General features: G+C 44.0%; 1 protein-coding gene across 6 annotated transcripts in view; it reads right to left on the minus strand.

Moving 5' to 3' along the window:
* Nucleotides 1-25,224, minus strand: part of ATG4C (autophagy related 4C cysteine peptidase) — a 522,028-nt gene that overhangs the window by 376,197 nt on the left and 120,607 nt on the right. The window contains exon 1 of one of the 6 annotated variants that reach the window (XM_069642016.1): nt 1,244-1,367. The exons of 4 other annotated variants lie outside the window; for them this stretch is intronic. In XM_069642016.1, the coding sequence (XP_069498117.1) occupies nt 1,244-1,286 (43 nt within the window). In that variant the 5' untranslated portion in view covers nt 1,287-1,367. Of the gene's footprint in view, nt 1-1,243; nt 1,368-25,224 lie in introns of those variants that run through there. One more of the 6 variants, XM_069642015.1, reaches the window with a different exon arrangement.

Raw genomic sequence — 25,224 nt, forward strand, 5'->3', positions numbered from 1 at the left:
ATTGTGCACTGATAAAATGTTGCCAAGGAACGGCAACAAAGTGAAAGACTAAAGGTAAACAGTCCGCCAGTACTGACAGTCTGAAGGGCATGTCAGTTTCACCTTACAAGATGAGCAAAAGCTGAGCAGAGCACAGCAGAAGGCTGGGCTGCACTGGTAAAAGTCATGCTCAGATGGTCAGCCAAAAGCAAAAAGTTGGCGGGGTTCACAACAGCGAAAATTACCCAAAATGGAAATCCTTCCTAATAGAAAACGAGGCAAATCATTCCAATTCAATCAACAGAAGTCTACATTATGAGAGCATAAGGTGAAGGCCGGGAGTAAGCAGGATAGTTGTTAGGGTATGGACCGAAGAATGCTGAGAGAAATAGAGAGGAAAGAATAAGAGGAGAAGATATAAGATGGCAACTTCATGAAAGGTAGAAAGGGAAAGTGGGAGAGGATGGCAAGGGTTTGTAGTGTGAAAGATTTGAAGTGACGGACAGAGCAACCAGGATAGTTGGGAGGAAAAGCTGGCTTTATGTAGGAGGTCATATAGCCAGGGAGGCGGGCTGTCATCCTTCCTAGAAGCTGTGAAAATGAATGGCTGTTGCATAAGGCGAGGATAGAAGATTGAGCTTATAGGTCTAGACAATGGACGTTCCATACAGCTGGTGGGCGATAACAATAAGACTTGAGGTTGTGCATACAATGGCTGAATTTAGGAGTATCCAGAAATAGTGAGACTCGGCTGCTATAGTTACTAATGCCATAAAAGCCTTCTTCTAAAGCTCCAGAATAAACATGGCAATACACTAGCAGATGGTGTTTGCTTTGCAGTGTAAGTTACATAAGTACATAAAAGTCGGAAATGCTTTTAACATGGAGTATATTAAAGATGTTACTATTGTGGTATATAGCTCTGTGGAATCAGTAATTTGGAAAGAAATTGCAAATGCATCCTTTAAATGCGCGCACCAAGCCAGTACCATTCAAGTACCGCTTTGCCACTGGACTCTCTGCTCCCTCAAAGGAATTACTTATTTTGTGAACTACCATATCCAGGAGGCATTGCTCCAAAGTTCGCCTAGTAAGGACTTCCCCCTCTGAAGGCGTTACTATATATTGAAGCGCGCACCAAGCCAAGTAGCATTCAAGTACCGCTTCGCCAACTTCGGCGAGGCGGCGGGGTGTTACTATAACCATCTGTAATTACCATCCCTATAGTTAGCTCGATTATAAAGAGGAACATCAACTCCCTTACCTTTATACTTCTTTTCAATCTTTTTCAAAATGCAACGAGGCATCTCACACTCAAAACAGGTATGCCTCCACAGGTTCCACTGGATGCTAATGTTGACATAATCTGCGTAACTGTAACAGATCAAAATAAAAGACGGACTTGTTCCACGCCGTTAATCAGGAACAAACGCAAGATGGTGGACAGTTCAACTTTGTCCGTGCATGGGGATATCCGGATGTTTTGCAAAGAAATCAACAATGTAGGCACACCAGTGGCAGGTGTTAGAAAGCCCGTAGAATGTATGCCACTGCAAAAATCCAGAATTTCATTTACTGATGCCGTCACACACGTAGATTTTGATGTACTGGGCAGTCCTACAGTGAATGAAGATACGAGTAAAAAAACGTCAGCATTGGTAGCTGGTAAAACGGATGTAAATGTAAATGTTGAAAAATCAATTGTAAATGATATTTCTTTATCCGACAGTGTTTTGTTGTGTAATGTTCCAATGGCTTCTACAGCTCCTGATAATCTTAAGGCTGATGTTAATAGATCGGCCGAAGCTGTAGTCATTGATATAAATCTAAATTATTCGTGTTTTTCCACACATGTCTTGTCAGAAAATGTATCAGGCTCCCCAGACCTTTTTGTAAATCATAGTCGAGCAATACATAGCTCTCAACCATTTGTGTTTCAAAGGCGGGTGAAATCACCCGATTTTGTTTTTGGCGGGTGAAACGCCCATTGAAATGAATGGGCGTGCAGGAGGCTTGGCGGGTGAGTCAGCTCCTTACAAGGCGGGTGACACCCGCCAAAAGCGTGTGAGTTGAGAGCTATGGCAATATCTGAGTTAAATGTCTCATATGTTGCTCCAACTCCGCGAAAGCGGCTCTCTATAAATCAAGATGCTAACATTTCCAATGACAGAGCCAGCCAATAAGTTATTAGAAATTGCTTTGACCTCGATATGATATGATATATGATATGATATGATATGGTATTTGTAACGCGCCTATACACAAGTGTTTCAAGGCGCGACGAGGCAGGGAGGGAGGGAAACAAGGGGAAGACAGACAAACGATCCTACTAGGCCAGGTGTCATTCAGATCGCGCAAGTGCAGAGGTAAGGGGAAAAGGAGAAAGTGCAAGGGGAGGAGGTGGGGAGGAAGTGCAGTACAAGGTAAGTAGCGTAATAAAATAATAAATAATAAATAAAAAGGGCCAGCTGGTGGCAAGTGCGAGGTAAGTGCAGAGCAAGTGCTGGGAAGGGGGGCTGTAGGGAAACAGTGACAGTCCCACAGTGCAGGGGGAGCCAGGGAGGCAGTGCAAGTGGAGAGTGGCTGAGCCCTGGACCGAGGTCGCTGAGAGTGGCCCAGATGCAGGTTTAGTGCAGAATTCAGTGGGGAGTTAAGCAGGTTTAGCAGGGGAGAGGGAGAGAGAAGGCAGAAGCGAAGAGGAAGGTTTTGAGGTACTTCCGGAACCGGAGATGGTTCTCCTCAAGTTTCAGGGAGGCAGGAAGGCTGTTCCAGAGCGAGGCCCCTGCCGCGGAGAGAGATCTACCCCCAGCTCGTTGCTTCGAGAAGCGGCTGACCATGAGGGAGTTGGAGACGGATGAGCGAAGGGCTCGTGAAGGAAGATATTTAGGAAGAGAGAGTTGAAGGTATTTAGGCCCCAGGCCCCAGAAGGCCTTGTGGACAATGCAGAGGGTTTTGAACTTAATCCTCGCAGCCACTGGGAGCCAGTGAAGAGATTTCAGTCCTGGAGAGATACGGTCCCTGGGCTTGAGGCCAAGGACAAGTCTCGCAGTTCTGTTCTGGATAAGTTGCAGAGGGCGGAGAGTGGAGGCAGGCAGATTAAGATAGAGGCTGTTACAGTAGTCCAGCCTAGAGAGAACCAGGGCTCGGGAGACAGTGAGCTTCTGGGGGAAGGAGAGGAAGGGAAGAATACCTCTGAGGAGGTGCAGCTGGTAGTGTGTCTTCTTAGAGACGTCAGATATATGAGGAGAGAAGGAGAGTGTGGAGTCGAAGATGACCCCGAGGTTTTTAGCCTTGCAGGTAGGGGCGGGAAGGGGGCCAAGGGAGGCCGGCCAGAGAGCTGCAGGGAAGGAGGGAGTGGGTGTGCCGATGAGTAGAATCTCAGTCTTACTGGCGTTAAGGCAGAGGTCATTGGCGGCACACCATTCCTGGATAGCAGACAGACAGTCGGAGATGAGGGAAGGAGAGGAGGAGGCCGAGGGTAGCCTGAAAATGAGCTGGGTATCGTCCGCATAGCACTGGAAGTGGGGGCAGAGAGCGGCGATGCGGTGGGCAAGGAGTGCCAGATACTGGTTGAAAAGCCAGGGAGAGAGGTTGGACACCACAGGTGGAGAAAAAGATGTCAGAGAGGAAGGGGCCCATTTGGACCTGGGAGGGTCGACCGGAAAGGAAAGAGGTCAGCCATGCCAGAGCCTGACCAGTGATACCCAGGTTATCACGGAGACGGTTGAGCAGGATGGCATGGTTGACAGTGTCAAAGGCAGAGGAGAGATCGAGCAGAATGAGAACGCAGGGAGTGTTGGAATCGAGGTTCAGGAGCAGGTCCTCACGGATGTTCAGGAGAGCAGTTTCCGTGCTTCTGGCCGCTCTGAAGCCGGATTGATGGTCATGAAGATTACCAACAGATTCAGCATGGAGGTTAAGCTGGGAGATGGCCAGTTTCTCCAGGAGTTTGCCCAGGAAGGGAGTAATGGAGATTGGGCGATAGTTGGCCGGGCAGGAGGGGTCGGAAGAGGGTTTCTTGAGGAGGGGGTGCACAAGGGAGTGCTTGAGGGGGGATGGGAAGACTCCAGAGGCGAATGAGTGGTTGCAAAAGTCAGCCAGGGCAGGAGCCAGGGAGTCGATGTGGTCCTTGATGGTTTTGGAGGAACAGGGGTGAACCTGTTTAGACGAGGCTTTCATAGATCGGACTTGTCTGGAAACCTCATCAGCAGAAAAAGGTGGAAAAGCAGAGAAGGAGGGCGGAGGGGCGGCTGCAAGAGAGCAAGAGGAAGAGCCGGGAAGAGAGGGAGGGAGGAGAGCGGAGGAGAGCGAGGACAGGATGTCCTGAGTTTTTGAGATGAAGTGCGAGGCCAGTGCAGTGCAGAGGGCCTGGGAGGGGACAGGAGAGGTAGAGACTGCAGCAGGGTTGGCCAGCTCCTTGCAGATTTTAAAGAGTTCGGCCGAGTTGTTAGATGCCTCAGAGATGCGGGCTTGGATAAGGGCTCTCTTCTTGGTGAGAACGGAGAGCCGGTATTGCCTTTGGAGCAGGTGGCAGGCCAGTTTGTCAGAGGATGAACATGAAGCACGCCATTTCCTCTCTGCCACCCTGCACTTGCGTTTTAGGGTGACGAGATCCGAGTCATACCAGGAGTTACATTTGGCTTTGGGCTTCAGGCGGATTCTCATGACGGGGGCAAGGATATCGAGAGTATCAGATATAGAGGAATAGAGCATGGAGAGGGCTGTGTCAGGGTGGGAGTCAGCCGGGGGGGGAGGAGGGGGCGAGAAGGTAGCAGCGAAGGCCTCAACTGACACGCGCTTCATGGGCCGGATGACCGAGAAGGTGGGTGGCAGTGAAGAGGGTGGCTTTGCCTGTGGGGTAGGGAGGGAGAGGTGGGAGGATAGGAGAAAGTGATCGCTCCAGGAGAGAGGAGTGGAGAGAGGGAGGGAGAGGGGAAGGTCAGAAGAGATCAGAGCATCAAGAGTGTGCCCTGCAGAGTGAGTAGGCCCAGACGGGAGAATAGAGAGTGAGAGAGAGTTGCAGAGTTCGCGAAAGAGACCAGTGAGGGGACAGGAGGCATCGAGGTGGATGTTGAAGTCGATGAATCTTACTATGCAAACTATGGCTAGGCTTTTTGGGACACTGGATGACAAACTGAATGTACAAACATATCAAACTGACCAAATATTAAAATGGCAAAATAGTTTCATTGAAACTCTTTGCCAACAGGAAAGGGCACTGGGCAAACAAACAATTCTAAATAACCGTAAAATGCCAGAGATATGCATAAAGAATATGACCTTGTGTGCAACAAACAGTGCCTGAAACAAAATGCGGAAAAAATGCATACAGATATGGCAACTCAAATTAATATGGAGGTTGCTTCACCAATACCTTTCATCAATAAGGTGATATGTGAACAAGACCTAAAGATCGATGGGATGAGTGTGGGAGAACATAGAATTGCTGATCAAACAAATCCACCTAAAGATGTAGCTAATCCAATATATACCATTTTTACCAGTATTGGGGTCGATAATAATAAAAATAAAACACTGGTTCAAGCGATCACAAATGAAAAAACAAAAGAAATCTAAAAATGTGAAAAATACTAAAAGCGTACCCTCCTCACAAACAAAGCAATTAAATCCTTGCAACGAATTAACAACAACAATACAGGCCTCGAGGGCAATTTCAAAAAAATATCTTCAACAGACATTGAATAAAAAAAATAGCCTTGAAATTGAACCCTATGGTTCAGACCTAAGCGCCCCTAGATGATCTAGTGGAAGTGGCAACCATAGTAGGATATCAAGAAAGTATTGACAAGCACTTAAAGGGAATGCTTCTAAAGGGACATTGTCAAATTGGGATGTCGCAGAACAAACACTGAGAGATACCCATTGGAAGGAAAATAGATGTGCTGTTGAGGAGTATATGGCTGCGCAACCTGCTCAATCCACTCTAAAATGTCATCCATTGATTCAGCATACCCCAAAAAGTAAATCTGGAACTGTGTCAATGGACGAGGAAAGTTCTAATTTGACATTAATACATCAAGAGTCATCCAAGACATCGCAAGCAGGGAGTGGCCAGAAAATACCATCTCCTTCAAAAACTGGAATTGGATGGTGTAATTCCAATAGCTCTAATATAAAGACACCTCCTCATGTTGACATCATACAAATAATAAATATGACTAAGTCAAGCCGTACAGGTCAGAAAACAAGAATTGGGTTAATTGAATACATTAAAATCACAAACCCCTAAGGTGAAAATACAGACCAATGTAAAAAGTAAGAGACCAGCTGTCCATTCTTTAATGATAGCATGTCGCCCATTACCAGCGATTCAATATAACTTGAACCGCAAGTCTGTGCTGACAGTTTTCTCTGTCATTCTGCCCTAGATGACATTTCCTCTGTGGATATAGAATTAGTTGAACTTGACAGTAATAGTAGGAAGCAAACATCAGCAAATCTACGGATTAACTCACAAGTAGTTCTAAATACATTATGGGCAGCAAAGTCCCAATTGTAGGACTTGGGTTTCAATATATTTACAGAATTAACAGAAACATCAACTGAGGGTATAGTGCGAGATCTGTGTGGACAATCTAAAGTAATAACCAACAATGGGACCTTAAATCTCAATGGCTGTCAATGCAATTTAAATCAAAAACAAAATTAACTAGAGAGTGGAATATTTGCAACTCATTCTTTGGTTAGCTGGAACACAAGGGGCCATGCACAACTATTTAATAATACATCCTTGGGTCTTGAAAATGTTGATGTTGTAGTATTCCAGGAAACGTGGTTAACTGCTGTACCCATATGGGATAATTATGATATGCACTTGGTCCCAGTAATTAGGGCAACTCGTGGACGAACCATGTCAGGTTTATTAGTAGCGATTAAACAAAGTTCCACATTACGATCGGAAAGTTGGCTTTCTCCCAATTCATATATGCAATTAATCAAGATGTATGATACAAAAAAAATGTACGCCTTAATCAACCTAAACTGGAACCCGGAAGGGTTAACTGACAAAGAATTTATAAGTAGAATGGGCTGTCTATTAGATGCAATTGCTGGAGATCAAAATGTACAATATACATACAATCGTGGCTGATGATTTCAATTTACACTTTTTAGAACAAAAACAGCTCTCTGAACAAGGACGATTGGCCAGCTGGTTACAAATGGCCACAACCCGGAACTTGTATGTATTGAATGGTTATGTTGCCTCCGATATTCCACCAGCTTTTACTTGTCATAGGCAAAACAGTGTTGCCATCATTGATTATATTTATGTTGATGTATCACTACTGTCACAAGTGTCCACCTTCTATGTACAACAGACTACACTAAGTGATCATAACATGTTAATAATGCAATGGGAAACAGAGAAATCCATGGTCGAAGAGGAGAGATTTGATAAAGTTGGTATATGTCACGATGCCTGCCCCCGGAAAGCCAGACCAGGCCCAGCAACCCCGGAAGCAGGCATCATGCCACTTGAAGCATGCCCAAAAACCCCAGTTAGGGGCTCTTTGGCTACAGGCCTGGCGCCTGCGGCGCCAGGCTCATCACAGAAATCTTACCTGTTGCAGACCATGCTGCATACCTACCTGATGCAGACCATGCTGCACGAAGCCACAAGCCAAATGAGGCTTAAAGGGACTACTTTACCTCAGGGACTCCTTTCCTCTCGGGTGGGGCTGTGGAAGAATACTTACCTGGGACTTCTTCCAAGGCTATTTAAGCCACACCCGCACAGCCACACGTGCTTCGCGTTATTCTGCTTGCTGCAGCGTAACGCTCACCGTGTCTTCAGCAGCTCCAGTCTTCAGCCACGCCCACTTCAGCCCTGGAACACCTGGAACAAGAAAAGGAGAAGAGGTCAGAACAAAACCCTTACCTGAATCCTTGATCCAGCACATCGTCGATCTGGAAGAGAGAAGCCTTCTCAGGTGCATTCCCACGCACCTCGCAGCACCGTGCTGAACTCACCAACCGAGACTGCATTCCTTTACTCCATCGCGAACCCAGCATCTCCAGGCCATTCTTCAACACCTGGGGAAGACAAGAACAGATAGGTGAGCAAGGGCAATACAAACTACCCCCAAAGACTTACAACAGGGGGGTACTCACCTCATCTCGGGTCGGCGTAGTCAATTCCGCATCCCCGCTGCACCCCGGCCACTAAGGGGAAAAACAAGAACAATACAAATCACCCCCAAAGACTTACCTGATAACCACAGGGGGGGTACTCACCTCATCTCGGGTCGGCGCAGTCAATTCCGCATCTCCGCCGCACCCCGGCCCCTAAGGGGAAAAAACAAGGACAATACTACCTAACCCCAAAGACTTACCTGATTTACCACAGGGGGGTACTCGCCTCATTTCGGGTCGGCGCAGTTTATTCTGCATCATCGCTGTACCCCAGCCCCAAAGGGGAGAACCACAATAGACCTACCAGGATCTTACTAATTGCCACTTGGAACTCTTCTGGTGGTTTAAATCCACAACCTGCAAGGAATCTGGCAGAGTGAAGATCAGACTTTTGAACTCTTACGAACAATTGGACTTAGAGTCAATACTGGAACTCACCGATTCCTCCACGCCAGTGAAGTAACTGGTCGTCTACGCGCCCCTGCGCCCGACGCAGGATGGAGAGCTCATCTTTCCAAATCTTCAGGTGAGATTAAGAGGGAACTTCAGGAGAGTTCTGTGGGCAGACAAGGGGAGTGGGAAAGCGGGTTAACGTTCAGATTACGGGAGGTTAATTCCCTTTCTCCATTGCAGAAAGATATTCATACGGGTCCAACAAACGAAGCTAAGTGGGTCTGTGCAGTCTGTCATCTCGGCTCTACGTGTTACTCTGGTGGAAGCAACAGCGGGCCAGTCCAGATCGACGCCCCCGTGGGAATCAGGTGAGCGTAACAGTATAATCACAGTTAGCCCAGCGTGTAACAAGGTGCAATGGTCGAAGACAACCTTACTAAAGTTTAAAGAACAATTTGTAAGAGAAATAGGGCAAAGGAATATTGATAGTATGGAAGGAGCTTTGGTATATCCTGAGCTAATGCAACGTTTTCAAGCAACTTCCAATACTCATAGGAAAAAGCAAACACCGAAATTGCATTATTATAGTCAGGATGTACATTTATTGAAAACAATGGTACGAACCCTAAAGAGACAAGCAATGAAATTACCCCTGTCACAGAGAGTACCCACCTTAGTTAGGATCAAGACCAAGTATAAAAATTGGATAAGACACCACAAATCAACATTATATCATAATGATGGTGTATATATGTGGAAAGAACTATACAACAAGAACACCTCCCAAATATGGCAAGCGATAAATCAAATAACAGCTGGCCAGCAAGTTGCCATACAATCTAATGCTATTCCAGAGAAAGAGTGGATTGAATACTACTCAAAGATATACTCTGTGGATGACGATCACAATAACCCTCAAATTAAAGAAACCATTGACTACTTCCATCAAAAATTGATAAGGAAGATATACTGTATTACATGAATAAAATCCGTAGGTCAAGTGCGGGCGGCCGGCCTAGACGGGCCATCAAATTTAACACTTAAGCAGCATCCTGAAGTGTGGACCGGAATTCTATGGAATATGTTTGAAAACATCAATAAAACCATCAATAAAACTCAAATTCTACTGCAATATTGGAAAAAATCTATAGTAATACCAGTATATAAAAAAGGTGATCGCTGTAACCCATCGAGCTACAGACCTATAACACTCTTGGATGCCCCAGACAAAATATTCAGTCATATAATAATGAAGGAACTGATTGATTGGTCTCAAATAATGCATAAAAGAGACCTGTTTCAGTCTGGATTTGTAGCAGGTATAGGTACAATTCCAAATATTATCTTGAACATGTTGAAGTCACAAAATGCCATCTGGAAACAGCCATTATATATGGCATTTGAGGATGGCCTTTGATTCCATCGACCGAAGGCTATTGTATGATAAACTCCTACGATATGGTTATCCAGCCTCACTAATAGCCCTTATAAAACATCTGCATAGGAATACATCAATGCAAGTAAGACTTACAATGAAGGGCTTACTCTCGGACTCATTTTCCACGAGGCGATGTATACTAGCCTCCATTCTATTCAACTAATTCATCTTGGATATGGGCGCATCATTCATGTTGGATTTGAATGATGCCCCCAAGTTGAATGATCAGCGTATAGCTTGGTTACTATACACTGACGACCTTAGGCATGTTAGTTCATAATACCATGTATGATACAGTTTATGAGCAGAATCTAAATAATAAAATAACAACTCTAACATCGCAAGCCAAGATTCTGCTTTATAGATATGGGACATTTTCTTGTAAACATATATTGTTGTTTTATCAACAAAAAGTTATACCAATCCTAACATATGGCGTTGAAGCAACATTGTAGAATTCAGCAAATAAGTGGGATATACTGGAAAGACGTTTCTGGAAAGGCATTTTTTAATCTGCCAAAAGGTACTCCATTGTCCATTCTCCGCTTCGAACTTGGCTTGTTGTCAATGACAGCCCACATAATGTGGAAAATGTGTAACCTCTTCCAGAAATGCCTGCTTTATCTAAATCAACCAAATGTGATCAGCGTAATGGCTCATTATTTAGTTTCATTTGAGCATGAATTCCCAAGAACAGAATGGCGAAACTATACATTGAATAATCTGGCAGATGCAGACATAACCATAGGCTTGTTATTGGAAAATCCCAATAGAGCAAAATTGAAATTGTATCAATACGATTGGATCCAAAATAGACGTAAATGTATGATGCTTAAAGATTTGGACAGTACTCTATTTGGTCATAAGAAAATGAGATGCATGTCAGATTATCTAGAAAAATCTCAATCACCTAAAATAAGAATGTCATACTTACGTTTTAGATTAAACTTGTGGCATATCAGAGACATTCTTGCCAGAAGAGAGTTAATAACTAAGGAATCCAATGTTTGTCGATATTATGGACAACTGCTCCAGAAGGAAACATTTAAGCATATGATTGTCGATTGTCCTAGCTTGATACAACAAAGAAATACACACTTTCGTAGAACACTTAAAATGCATTGGTCAGCTAATGCAGATGAAATCTGGCAAAATTGTTTTCTAGTAGGCAACTAGCAGTGAGAATTGCCATAGTACATTTTCTTGAATGTGTAATTCCAAAAGAGGGAAATTCCAAAAGAAAAATAAGTTTTAGTCCACACAGGACAATGCTGACCCATGGTTATTATTTGAAATGATGTGATGAAGAAAACACTGTAATAAGTATATCAAATTGAACAATGTTTTAATGTTGGTTTTCAGTATATGTAAAATGTTTTCATGTTGCTAAATGAATTTGATGTTGAAATGTGTACGTAAATTTGAAAGGTTAATTATATTAGCCAATCAAATAATAAAAAAATTAATTAATTAATTAATTAAATAAATGCAAGTTATGCCCAGACCAACTCTTTTAGATGGCTGACTGAGTTTAAGGGCAATAGCATGGGCACACATCTCCAAAGTAGCATACGAGAAGCCAAACATATTTGTTTTCATAGGCATGCTATTCGTTTTGCTTCCATCTGCAAAACATGATTTACTCCATGCAAAATCATTGCTTTTCTTATAGAAGTCTGTCTTTGAGGCATTGTGGACCAAGCCCGTCAAGCATAGCTACCTGTACCCTCATAGGTAGAATACATATGATGGGGACTACAAGTGGAGCTGCAAAAGGAGATACAAAAAAATAAAAAACTGAGGTTAACAATTATTAATCGATACATAATATATCCACGTTGAGTTTACCGCAGGAGCTTCCTCAACTGCTGGAGCAGTTCCCCTGCCTCTGGAGGGCCTGGGATCCCCCTAGATGCAAGGTAGGACCCAGGGCTCAGCCCGCTTCATATTGCGCTCCATTTGAAGCAACAACGAATTTCGCAGCAGATCAGCTGGGAATGCACACATTTACCCAGTATCACGCCGACAAATAGAAACATTTGCAACCGGTTACTAGTTTGCCATCATTCAGCCGATATTTACATCAGCCTCCATTGCAGCCCACGAGGTGGCCCACGAGGTGGCCGCCCATATTTCACTGAGCCAAACCCGACCCTAGTCTCTACCCTGGACCTGCCTCGGCGCGAGATTGGCTGCCAACATCTAATTCCAGCCGATCCGTTGCGGCAGGCAACAAGCTGGCCCACCCACAAAGGCATACCGATCAAGGCTGGTGCCTGTCCAGAGTCGACGAAGGCCAGGGCCCGGAACGCTGTCCATTTCGCACCATGAACAACCAGCGTGACCAACCCCTCTGGTGCCTGAACCTTCAACTGCCTGGTAAGCACCCTACTGCAACCCTTCTGTGACTAACATTAACAACAGTCACCCCCAGGTTCGCGACATACCTCATGACCGATACCATTCTTAACCCATAACTACCATTAATCTCATGTGTGTGCAGGTACACCCTCATTGCTGCACATAGCTCCGTGCTCGCTCCCCACCTGTTCTATACTACTGTTTCCCGTTTGCATTCAAAGATATATCCTTGTGCGCACTCACTGAGCTTGCGAGTTTCACCCTACCACCTTGTTGACTCACCCATACACTGTAATTTACTATTGCCTTTGTATTCACCGCATAGTCATAATTGCACGTTACCGGCATCCGCTAACTTATCCACCAAAACGCCTAACATGAATTTCTGTATTGTTGCATGCCATTACCCAGCCTAGCATTCCAACACACATTGAACGGTTACCAATCAATCGGTCTATGCTAACCCATAATCTACTATGCCTATGCTCTAATTTATCCCATCATGTCTATGCAGCCGAATCTAATCCACTCCACTCCACATATGCTAAATTAGCCTACTGTGCTCATGCCGTGGAATCTAGCCCACTGCAGACTACCACACCAATATTAACCTTAGCTCACTAGGCCTTTGTTGTTGATTTCAGCCTATTCTGGCTATGCCTAATTTTGTTCACTAGGCCTATGTTGTTGATTTTAGCCTATTCAGCCTATGCCTAATTCAGCCCACCAGGCCTGTCCTAGCCTTAGCCCATCCATCTAATCCACTGCAGTCTAAACCAAACCCTTTTGCTATCCCTGCCAATGCTGCTCATACTAATAGTCCTGATAAACATGGACCAAATTAAATACGCACCCTGCCCTACACTGAACAGAAATAGTAGGCTTTGAGCTAGACTCTCCACCCTATATAAACCGAAAACGACTAGCAACACCCACTTAAACCGCCGCACCAACTGTAAACATACCACTATGCATACCACATGCAAATTTACGCAGAAGCTAAAACGATAGAACACCCACCAGCAACCTTGAAACCCCAGAGATCTCTTAGCTCTGTTACGATAGCCGGAGCATTAATTAATGCCAGATCTGTCGTAGCTCACGCCACTGAAATAGCTGATATTCTAACTTCCAACAACCTTGACCTCCTAGCGGTCACAGAAACCTGGCTGCATGAGGCAGCAGGTCCAGCGCTCGCACTAGCGGTTCCAGAGGACTACCAACTCTTAAGAATGGACAGACTTTATACTAGAGGAGGTGGCTTGGCTATCATTGCTAAAGCCAACCTGGATATAAGACTATCCACACTACCCCCACTAAAATCATGCGAGTTACTTTTGGCGAAATTGCCTATATCCCCATGCTGCACGCTAACCATCTACCTTATATATAGGCCACCAGGACCTATAGGTACATTTGAAGAGTACATATCTAGCCTCTTAGCTAACAATACAAAAGTCTCCTCCCAGATAATTATCTTAGGTGACTTTAACTTAGGATTTAATGATCGGGATGACAAGCACAAGCGATAGCTACCATGCTCACTGAACATGGCCTCACCCAAAATGTCCCCCTCCCTACCCAGGACAAAGGCAGGACTCTATACTGGGTAGCCACCTTAAATTGCCCAACTACTATCACCAAAATTACACCCCAATCTTGGACTGACCACCATCTAATTAAGTTAATAATAAACAAGCAATTTGACAAAAGATAGAATTATGGCAACTCCTCTTCCCACCAGATCAAAGAAAAATATCACACCAGACAACATCCTTCCACTCCTCCTCCCTGTGATTAACGCCATGCCATGTAATTCCGTCCCAGACACTCTGGTGGATTCCTACAATGACACCATGGCAAAGGTCCTAGATACTATTGCCCCTCTAAAGTCACATAAGAGCAAACAACAGTCTAACCTTAATACTTGGTTTACCCCTCACCCCAAAGAATTAAGATTGGAAAAAAGGAAATTAGAAACCATATGGCAACGCGCCCCAACGGAAGAAAATAAACTTAATCTAAAATCTTGCGGCAACAATTACAAAAAAGAAATTATCCAAACAAAAAAAGAAGTCTTTAATGAAAGAATCTCAAAATCATGTTCCAATACCAAGGAACTATTTGTGATCCTGTGGGAATTAGAATCGCCCATACCCCCGCCAGATAATGTACCCAAAGACAAGCAATGGTGCACCAGCATTCAAAATGCCCCAGCAAATAAAGTCAAAACACTGCAAACTAAAATCGTTGTCAAAAAAGCCTCTCTTCCCCCCCTGCCGAAATACCAACCAATACCACTCCCATTGACAAGTATGACCTGGCTCCATTCAAATTCTCCAAAGTCTCCATTCAGGAAACTGAAAAAATTATTGCATCCTTAAAAGCATCGAACTGCAAAGGAGACAGCTGCACAGCCCAAATAATTAAAGACGGGGCTAGAGACCTAGCCCCCTCATCTCTAAAACTCATTAATGCTTCCTTCTCCAAGTAAATTAAAAGAATCCTGGGTTTTACCCCTTCTTAAAAAACAAAGTTTAGACCCATCCATCCAAACAAATTACAGGCCTATCACGACAGTACCATTCCTCCTCAAGATAATAGATAAGTGGCCTTTCTTCAAATTCAGAATTACCTCGAAACCAACCAACTCTTAGGCTCCCGCTGGTTGAAAATTAGTGACAGGATCCTCCTTAAAACTGTCACTAACCTTCAAATGTCTTAACAATGCAGCCCCCCCTTACCTGAGAGAAAGAATAACCAGAAAAACGTCTGCACGGCCCTCTAGAACTACCAACTCCTACTGCCTTCAAATACCCAGATTCAGACTTAAAAAAACAGGGAGGCAACAACTTCCCTGTTAAAGCGGCCCAACAATGGAACGCACTACCTATTGAGCTCAGAAGGGAACAGTCATGTTACTCTTTCAGATGTAATATCCTCAACTGGCTACACCTTAACGACCTTTAGACTGTGATCACAACTTTATGTATACATGTGTCAACATCTGTAACTAAGCATTTAGCACTTTTTTGCTCCTGTTTATTTCTATGTCTGTAAGTATTCTTGTTATGCTGTGCGCCCAGGTACCTAAGGGTTTGGTGCACCCTACAAACTAATAAACAAATAAACAAACAAACAAAATAAATAGAGATTAACAGGAAGACATTCTAGATAGGAAATAAGAAAATAGCATGGTTATCTTGAAGGTCGATTTATTAATAGCCAGTCTAATGAAATCTTCTACAATTCAATAAAAAGCATCCGAAAAAAATCCATTTGTGCCTCCAACGTCAAGAAAAAGTTTGGTCTGCCAAGCATTTCCAGATGGACATTCAATTCTACGGAGTGGCTGGATGGATACTTTGTGATCTAAATCTTGTTGTTTTGTATACTTTTTAAATGTACTGTTACATACCTTATTCTATCACGAACTGAATATGAGAAAGGTGAATATTCTTAACCATTTTCTAAACATGTACTCAGTCTACGAGTACCATACACTTTGAGAAAGCGCACAGTTTATGGTTTGATTTTGCAAAGCAGCAGAACTATTAAAATACACCTCATCCAATCGATCTAAAGACGTACAACTATTTTGTTCTTGGTCGAAAAGTGGTATAAAGGAATTGGGAAATTTACAAGTGAGCTTTTTGTTAAAGCCTTCACCTCTCGAACGCCTTGGTTCATCTTAGTCAATGTTATTTTTCCTGATGTATCCAGAGGGCACCCACCTCTTTAGAATTTCCAAGCGTGCATGACCGGATGGTACATGGTGGTTGTATACAAATTGACCGAATTACAATTGACCTTCTACACAATTGACCGAATTTAAAAAGGTCAATTAGGATATATATGCGGGGGAAACCCCCAGCAACCCCCCACCCAATACAAACCACCCCCCGCAATCCCTCACCCCAATCCCATTATATTATTATAAACCCAAACCAACCAACCATATACATAAAAATAACCAAACAGTCAATTGTACAGAAGATCAATTAGGACCACTGTAATTCGGTCAATTGTGTCATTCATCTAATTGTATTCGAACAATTCGGGTAATACGTACATGGTAGCCTGTATGGCGACTATTCTCCCAAGATGATTCTCTCACTAGCACTTCCCCATGATTGTGGCATCCATCAAGCTCTTGGTCTGCTGTGCTATGCCTTTGTCTCCCGTTTCCAACCTCCCCACTTCTTCCCAGAACAGGAGTCCCTGACCAAAACCTACTCAGCAGTCGGTTGCGCTCCTCTGTATATCCTGCTTCCCTCTCTACCCCTCCCCACACCGCTATTCCGATCCCCCTGTGATGCATGAACGGGATTACATCTGGGAGCAGAAGGGGTGGAATCTCCATGCAGGGTCTTCGACTGACCAAATAGACTCATTGATGTTTCAGTTCTCTTAAATTGTGCACAGCACATATTTTACTGGTCCACTGACCTGGTGTCGTAATTGCTGCCCAGTAAAATCCCCTTGAATGCACCAGTACAAACTCTTACTGTGTCCCAAATCCCCCAATATCCGCTCCCTGTCTGGGATTCATGTATTCATTGCCCAGTGTTTGCTAATGGATTGCCTTACTTCCAGCTTGCTAAATGACATAGGACCTGCGTATTTACTGTTGCAATAAGAGCGCTCTGACACTGTCGCCTCAGGCATGGCTCTGAAACTGCTCCTGAAAGTAGGGGAAAGCAGTGTTAATCAGAGAAAAGAAAAAAAAGCTTGCCGTCTTGGAGATGTTTTAGTTGTTATCGTTCGAGACCACAAATGAGCTTTCTTGATCTAGGCAGAGTACTACCAAAACAGAGTTTATTTAAGAGAACAGTCCGACTGTACAAGTGTGATGTACTGCGTTACAAGTCAATGTCCTGAACATCGAGATGGAAGGTCGCAATTTGAAACAAGATTGTTAAGCGAGCTGTGCCAGACACTAGAAATCTCCCAGCTATTCTGCGAGGCTTACAGCTTAGGGGCGACACTCGCACGCAAAGATGCGAAGTTCAGTTCATACGTTTACCAACATGACTGGATAAATGGTTAAATGACCAGCATTCTGGATGCAATTATAAAATCAAGTTGCATAATCATAATCGTCCATCCCCCTTTGGAACATCACTCCCTAGATGGGAGGGGTCGGGAGCAGCTTGCACGACAAGTCTGGTGTGGCTTTGCCTCCCCTCCAGTCCTTGCCCCCGCCACCCGCAGTCCCACCATGCTGTCCAGTCATCAGCAGTCAATGCCTTTGCTCAGGACTAACACCTACATTAAAAGGACTTAAAAACAGGCAGGTGGGTGGGGCATCTGGAATATGGACTAGGAGCACATGACCCTCTATAGTAAGCATCTTACATTTCCTGAATATCCAGTCTCTCATCCTCCAAATGAATGGAAGGATTCCAAAGAATTTCCATTTCTAATTCGGGAAGGCAGTGGATGACGACACCACAGGGGCCATGTCAAAAGCAATGAAGTGCTGGCTCAAGTGAGTGTTCATGCTTTCTGTAAACACTGTGTTCTTTGCAAGTTCTGAATTGTGTAGAAGCCCCAGTGGCTGCTTTGTCCCTTATTTCATGAATGCCATTGGCAGGGAGAAACCACGATACGAATTACACTTTACAATGTAAGAATATCTCAGCATGTAAAGATGCCTAGAAAGCCAAAGTACTAGAAGGCACTATGTGGTTCATTCGACTGGTTATTGTGCCTACTGTCTAGTCATTGGCTTTAACGTGACCACACAGCACTAACATGCATCTCTATTGTTTGCCCCCCCATTTCCTCGCAGCTATCTCCCCCATCACATTGACCCCCCCTATCTGCCCTACCTACCCAACTACCGTCTTCACCAGTTCCCTTGATAATGGGTGTTATTCCCCCATACTTCCTCACTCGCCCCTGGCCACCTCAAATCCATCCTTATCAATTGTTTTGGGCCACTCTTCTTTCACTGTTCCTCCCCACACTGTTCCCTCCTTTTCTCTCTCTCTCTCTCTCTCTCTCATAGAAGGGTTTCCCGTACCTCCTATTGGGAAAGATTTCCCTTGACTGCACCTTTCCTTCCATCGTTATGGAACCCCCACACCTTTTACTTTCATTTTTTATTCTGACCTGCTTTTTTTGCAGTGCAGTGACGCCTTAAGCTTCACTACACTTGCTTTTGCTCATATGTGATGGGGAAACCGACATGTCCATCAGGCTGTCAGTACTGGGAAACATAGTTTCCCTTAGTTGTGTTACTGTGTTACTACTTTTGTATCACATGTGGTAACCTTTTATCATTGTAAAATGCAGCTTACACTGCAGTTCAATGGGATACATTTTTGTTTTGCCCTAGACTAACACTCGAAGGAGGATTTTTGGTTATTCTAGGTGTACTAAAAGGATAAGCTGGTGGCAGCAGGGACTTTTTCCCACTTTTGGGGACTTTGTTTCAGCCTTACCACGTTTGACTACTAACTGTGGCTACTGGTCAAACATGGCCGTGCCACGAGAATTCTCGCTTGTCCTTTTGCCATCTTGTTCTTTAGCATTCTTATTGGCAGCAGCTTTTGGCGGGCTACTGGAGGGGTGTGTGTGCCTTTGCTGGCCGCATGTGGGCTGGGACTGTCTGGTTCCAATCCACAAACTGGTTTCAGTGTGTCTGAGTGGTATGCATGAATGTTCCGGCCAGTGGTTATGATTCGACCACTGCTGGGGGTTTGGGGGGTTGCGGGGATTGTGTGGGCTAGTTCTGTCATTGGCTAGTGAGGGCAGCTGCTCTTACCTGGCTTTTAGGGTAAGAAGAGGACCCCTACACCCATTCCTCAGAGATCCTGGAGAAACCTCTCCAGCTGTGAGACCTGTGAAGAAATCAGAGACTCATCGGAAGGAAGGCTGGCTACCAACTTCTGCTGCTGTCCTGGAGGGGCCCGGTCTTGCTGAAGATCTTTGGCAGTCCTGCGAGGGAGCTGCAACCCTTGGAGTGGATGGAACACCCATTCCGGACGTCTTCTCGGTACCCTGCAAAGGAGAGCCTTCATAAGTGCCCCGGGACCGTCCTGCGGCTGACCAGCTCCGAATCTGGGCTACCGTGCTGCCGGCGTCACGTTCTGAGTTTTGGCCTGGAACTTGGAGATCCTCAGCTGGCCCTATGAGACTAACCTCTGCGAAATGTCGGCGTCTTAGCTTCAAGGGGACCCGAGATAGGAGGGAAAGTCTGACCGAGGCAGTCAAGGCCCTTTGCATCGTCATGCTGCGGTGAGCACCGTCCGAAATCGCTTACCTGACCCGAGTCCAGTCCTGAGAAGGGTCCTTCATTGAGTTTTGTTGCATTCTTCATTCGAGAGTCCTTGCACCAGTGAAAGACGCCAACCAAAGATCAGCTAGAACCTGCAACCCCTGCAAATCGAGGACTGAGACTTTCAGTGGGAAAACCAACCTCAGACCCTCTTCCTTTGTCCTGCCAAGTTTGGGGTAGAATTGTAGTAGAGGGGTAAGTTACAGAGGTTCTTACCTAACCCTATACTTCAATTATAAGTCAAAGGGCTTATAACAAACTTATTATTACAATACTGGATTTGCCATTGCTTGCTTGCGCATGACTTCTGAAAGTTGGGGCTCCTTCCGTTAGCTACTTTAACTAGTACTCTGACAATTGGAACCTTTCACTACACCACAGAGACCCTACCTGCATTTTTTCCTGCTTCAAAGATTCTGTGGAACTTTACCTGGACTATTGGGCAAAAGGCCCCCGACAACTTAGGGCTTGACAATTTAAGTTATGTATCATTCTCTGCAGACCTTGAGTGCATAATAATAACCTTACCTTTACAGGAGTTTTGTAAAATATATTATTCTCTCTGATAAGTGAATGTATATATGTATCTATTTTTACTAGTGTGTGATAACTCTGCTTGTAGTCATTTCTCTATAGTGGGTTTTGCCCAATAAATAATAATCGTTATTAAATCAGTCCTAACCCCTCCCTTACCAGTTATCTCCACACCTTGATCACGTCTGACCCCCACAACTCTTTGATGCCTTCCGCCTTCCTTTGTCCAAAGCTCTTACCTTATCCGTCGGTGGCACATTCTTGGGCAGGCCTATTGCCTTCACAAAAGGGAGGTGCAGGACTATATGGAAATTTGCTTAGGCACTTCTGTCAGAGACCTTGGGTGACTCTTCCTAACTTGGATACTGTTAGTGATTCCCGCAAGCTCGCCAGTCCTTCCAAGGGGGAGGAGTAACAGAACAGCATAGGTCTAACTCTTAGGTGGTGGAGTGGGGGTGTTTAAGAGGTACATCACACAATTTTCAGTATTTCAAATAAGAGAATGTCCAAACACTATATTTTTATAAACATATATAACACAAAAGGTAGACAGAAAAAGAAATAACCTCAAAGGTAACCTATTTTGAGAAACAGAAGGAGCCACTATATAACATGTAAATTGTAATACAGTTAAGTAAGAGTTCTTTAGATTCAATAGAGGAAAACAAAAGGCAGTAACAGGTTTTCAATCTAGGCTGATATGTTCAAGTAAAGACCAACAAAGACCAGTTGTGCCAATAGGGGAAGCTATTGGTGGCAAAGATACCTTTGTGTGAAAGTGCCCCAAGAAGCAGTTCCAGTGAAGGCAAGCCCTCAAGAGTTTCCTGAAGCTGAAGCGGCCCAGAGATGAACAAATGTTTGAGGACTTGCCAGAGAGTCAGCAGAGCAATAGCCTGGGATCACAAACGCAGTTCTGCAACTATCCAGCGACAGTTGCTGTGCATGTTGTTCAGTGAGTGAGGATTCCAGCAATGACACACCAGTGGAGGAGGGGCTCTCTTAGGAAGTGTGAGGAGGCAGGAATGAAACTCAGACAAAAGGGTTAAAGACTTTTTATTAAAATAAAGGGGTTGGAAAAATGCCGCTGTCCCTGTACTAGAGGAGTTTTCCTACCTTAAACTAAGGATCTGTCCATGCTCAGTGTGTCCAAAACAAAACGGCCTGTTTCCAAAGTACTATTCCGACCCTCACATTCTAACGAAGTAATTCTAAAGTTGAAAGGGAAAGTGTCCTTGGGTGATATACAAATAAATAATAGTGTATACATAGTTCTAAAAGACCTTTTACAAAATAGGATCTCAAAAGTTAAAACAATTCACTACATTTCATCACATACCTGTAATATGCAAAATGTATACACAGTTTAAAATATAAAAGGTAACATTTAATTTGCAACTGCAAGTTCTTCTTCAGATTTCCAGAATAGTGTTAAACTTTACACGCGGGCATAATATTCCTCTGATTCTAAACATGCAAGACCCTATTCAAAGGTTCCACGCCTGTATTAAGCGAACAATAATACTGGTACAGAGTAATAAAAGCAAGGTGCTCTAGCTCTTTACAGTAAACAGTGGGTAAGGGTCCAGATTTTTAAGTCTAACCTTAACCTGAGGCCGCATATCATGTAGCAATTTTCATTAAAACAATAAATACTAAACATTTTTAAAAGACTAATTCTAAAAACTAAGGAGTCCCTTAATAAATACGGGTGTCTAAAAACGATAAGCTGCTCTATTTGATAAAGAGTTACTTATCCATCAACAATCACTTGCTTAGAATAATCCACAAGCGGTACAATGCAAAGTGCGTACTTTCAGAGTCGTATTAAGACAATAGTCCCAGAATGTATCTTTCTTGATGACATCGTAGCAATACACCATATGTCCTAGTATATTCATGTACTTAGTGCTCAAAGCCGAACATTCTGTGAATAGGTGTTTTGCCGTCTCTGATATCCCGTTTCATTTTCACACAGGCGGCAACATCGATCGTTATGGGGAATCCTCAAATGTGCACCCACAACAACACATGTTGGTAGTTGATTTGCTCGCGGTCTTAATCGGAAGCTCTGAATCGATATATTCGGGCATTGCCTCAGTTATCTCTGGGGTTTCAAGTATTTATGCACCGCTCTAGATACATACTCATAGCTTCTATTCGTAGCCAAAATGGCTGCAGTTGCTAATCCAGTACCACTGTTTGACTCTGTGCTTAAGATACGTTTCAGGCATTGGTAACTTGTCGCTCTAGAAAAATCGGGGCACCGACCAATATCCTTATATAGGCTGGTGGCCAAAGCATCAAATTGGCCTGTACCACACACACAAGTGGAGCTTACACCAGTCCCCAGTAATTTGAGCAATTGGCATTTAGGACACATAGATTTTAAAATGTAGTAAGCCTCTTCTAATGAGCAACTCACTTTTGAGTGAAACCAACTCCAGCTCGCACCGCAAGTATTCCATAGGGATAGATTTGCTCAACCTCAAGATGCATTTCCAAATGGCTCCTTCAATGCAACAGAGCCATCGTAGATCACTGGTAGTCAACGCCTCTAATCCGTATAGCACCATGGTGCAGAGTCATTGTTTATAGAGGGTAATGATTCCCTCCAGTGAGAACCCAGCAGTATTTTTTTGCAAAGCTACAGATTGATTGAGTCATGCGTAAGGCCTTAATCTTCTTAGTGGCCACTATATACTCATAGGCCCTGCTGCCACTCATATCTAAACCCAAATGGGGATAAGATACCACATATTGAACCTTACCAAGGGAAGTCTGAAAGTCAAGGAGTTTCACTTTTTTAGATGAGACGGCCAAAATCTTTGTTTTACCCAGATTTATGCACATTTCATTTACAGCTGCATAATCAAAGAGTCCAACATTGCTTTGGCCCCCATATAGGTGTAGTTCATCATTACCAAGTCATTGGCATACAACATGCAGGAGACGATTCTACCACCAACTTTGGGGCAACAACGAGTCGGGAGATCAGCTGTAAATAGATTATACAACAGGGGTGCCAAAGTGCAGCCCTGCTTCACCCCTTTCCCAATAGGAAAGGACATAGATCGACCACCCTCTTCATTCATGCGTACACGTGCCTGGGTATTAAAAAGTAGCCCTCTTAACGCATGAACAATCCTATTTGGACAGCCATAGTCAAGCAGTTTATCCCACAACATTGTTCTATTGACTCCATCGAATGCCGCTTTAAAGTCGACAAACTTCACATATCGTGTGGACCCTCCAGATTCCAGTGTGCCTCTCATCGGTGAATCCAGAATTCTTAAATTACATATAGTACCACAGCCAGGTCGAAACACTGTCTGTAGGGGTTGTAGTATGTTAAACTCGTCGGCCCATGTCTGGAGCTCTATTAAGAGGAGGGTGGAGAAAATCCTCCCTGTAACATCTAGTAACATCTAATAATGAGATGAGCCCATAATTACCGGTCCCATTTCTTATGCACTGGCAGGAGGATGGCTTGCTGCCACGACACTGGGATGTTTTGTGTCAAGCACACTTTGTCAAACAAGATCCTTAATATACGAGCCCATATATCGGGATTCTGTTTCAAGTACATATTGGCAAGTCCATTTGGGCCAGGCGCCCTAGAGTTTTTAAGTTTACTAATAATCAGGTGGATATCATCTTCATCAAATTTCAAAGGCCACCCCCCAGCCATACGTACTGGATGGGAGGCCACTATAGTTTCACCACCTTGCTTTTGGATGTGGTCCACCCAGTCTTTTTTACTTATAGGGTTTACAAAACGTTTGCTTTGGTCTCACTTAGCTTTGGCTAGCATATCCCTTATTTTCCTTTGGTCAGCACTACTAAGAGCGACAAACATTTCTTGCCAGCTGGCATTAAGGACAGAACACTTCCACCTACTAAGCCAACCATGATACTGTTTCTTAATGGCGTAAACACGCCTGGCAAAAGGCTGAGCTGGCAGGGCAGAATTCCGTACCAGGAATATTTCTTTTCACATGGCTCTCTTTGCGTCTCCAATTGCAAAATCAAATGTGTGCAATGATTTGCCACAAATTATACTCTAGGTTTTATTACCAACTGCAGCGATTTCAGTATTCAGTATGTCCCAGAGCAATACGGTCAATATCCCTCAGGTCGGATAACCAAGAATCAATTTTCTGTAGGTGCTTTACAGTCCAATGAATGTGATTACCTGCATGATTAGTGTAGACGTCAATGCACCTGCTTCCGGTTAGCATGGTATGTTGGAGGTTAATACTCAGTGATATGATATTATGATCCCTATGTTATATAGGGATGACCCTTAATTCGTTTGTCGCAAGTAGACAAGCATTGTTGCCAAAATAGTCATCTAATGTGGCCTTGCACTAATTTCCCCTCCAGCTGTAGCTCTCCGGTAGATTTCCATCGGATCTGCCGTTTAACATAAACAGATCCCATTGTTGCATAAAGGCGACACACTCTTTACCCTTGCGATTACCAGTACCATGAATCATTGTGCACTTTTTAAGAACTTTAGAATATGTTGCACAGGTATTTTCATCCGTACTCTTTGCATTCAAGTCTCCTCCCAGTAGAATCAGATTTTACACAATTCCCTTCACCAGTTAATAGGAGCTCCTCAATGGCTATTTGGACATCCTCAAATACTTTACTACTAGGGGGTATATATACATTAATCAGCAACATTTTCCAGTCGCTCTCACTTCCATTCTGCCACACTTCGACTACCATCACATTATCCTCAGCCAAGGTGCCCACCAACTGACGCGAGTGGTAGAAATGATTAATTCCAATTATAAGACCCCCAAATGGCCTATCCTTTAAATCTTTTTTAGCCATAGTTTGGTAGGTATAATATCCCTCCAGTTATAGGGAACTATCCAGCCAAGTTTCCTGTAACATAGATATGTCAAATTGTGTCAGGGTAGCCATAGAGCCTTTCTTATGTAATAGGTGGCTAAAAACGTGTGTATTCCAAATAGCAATATTAAAATCGGTCAACTAACCCCGTCGCTCGAAACCTCAGGGGTCACCACCACAGTACGTCCACCCCATTTACTAGCTCATACTCCAGGCA

The sequence above is a fragment of the Ambystoma mexicanum genome, chromosome 1q (assembly GCF_040938575.1).
Source record: "Ambystoma mexicanum isolate Mex_15411 chromosome 1q, UKY_AmexF1_1, whole genome shotgun sequence".
Lineage (NCBI taxonomy): Eukaryota > Metazoa > Chordata > Amphibia > Caudata > Ambystomatidae > Ambystoma > Ambystoma mexicanum.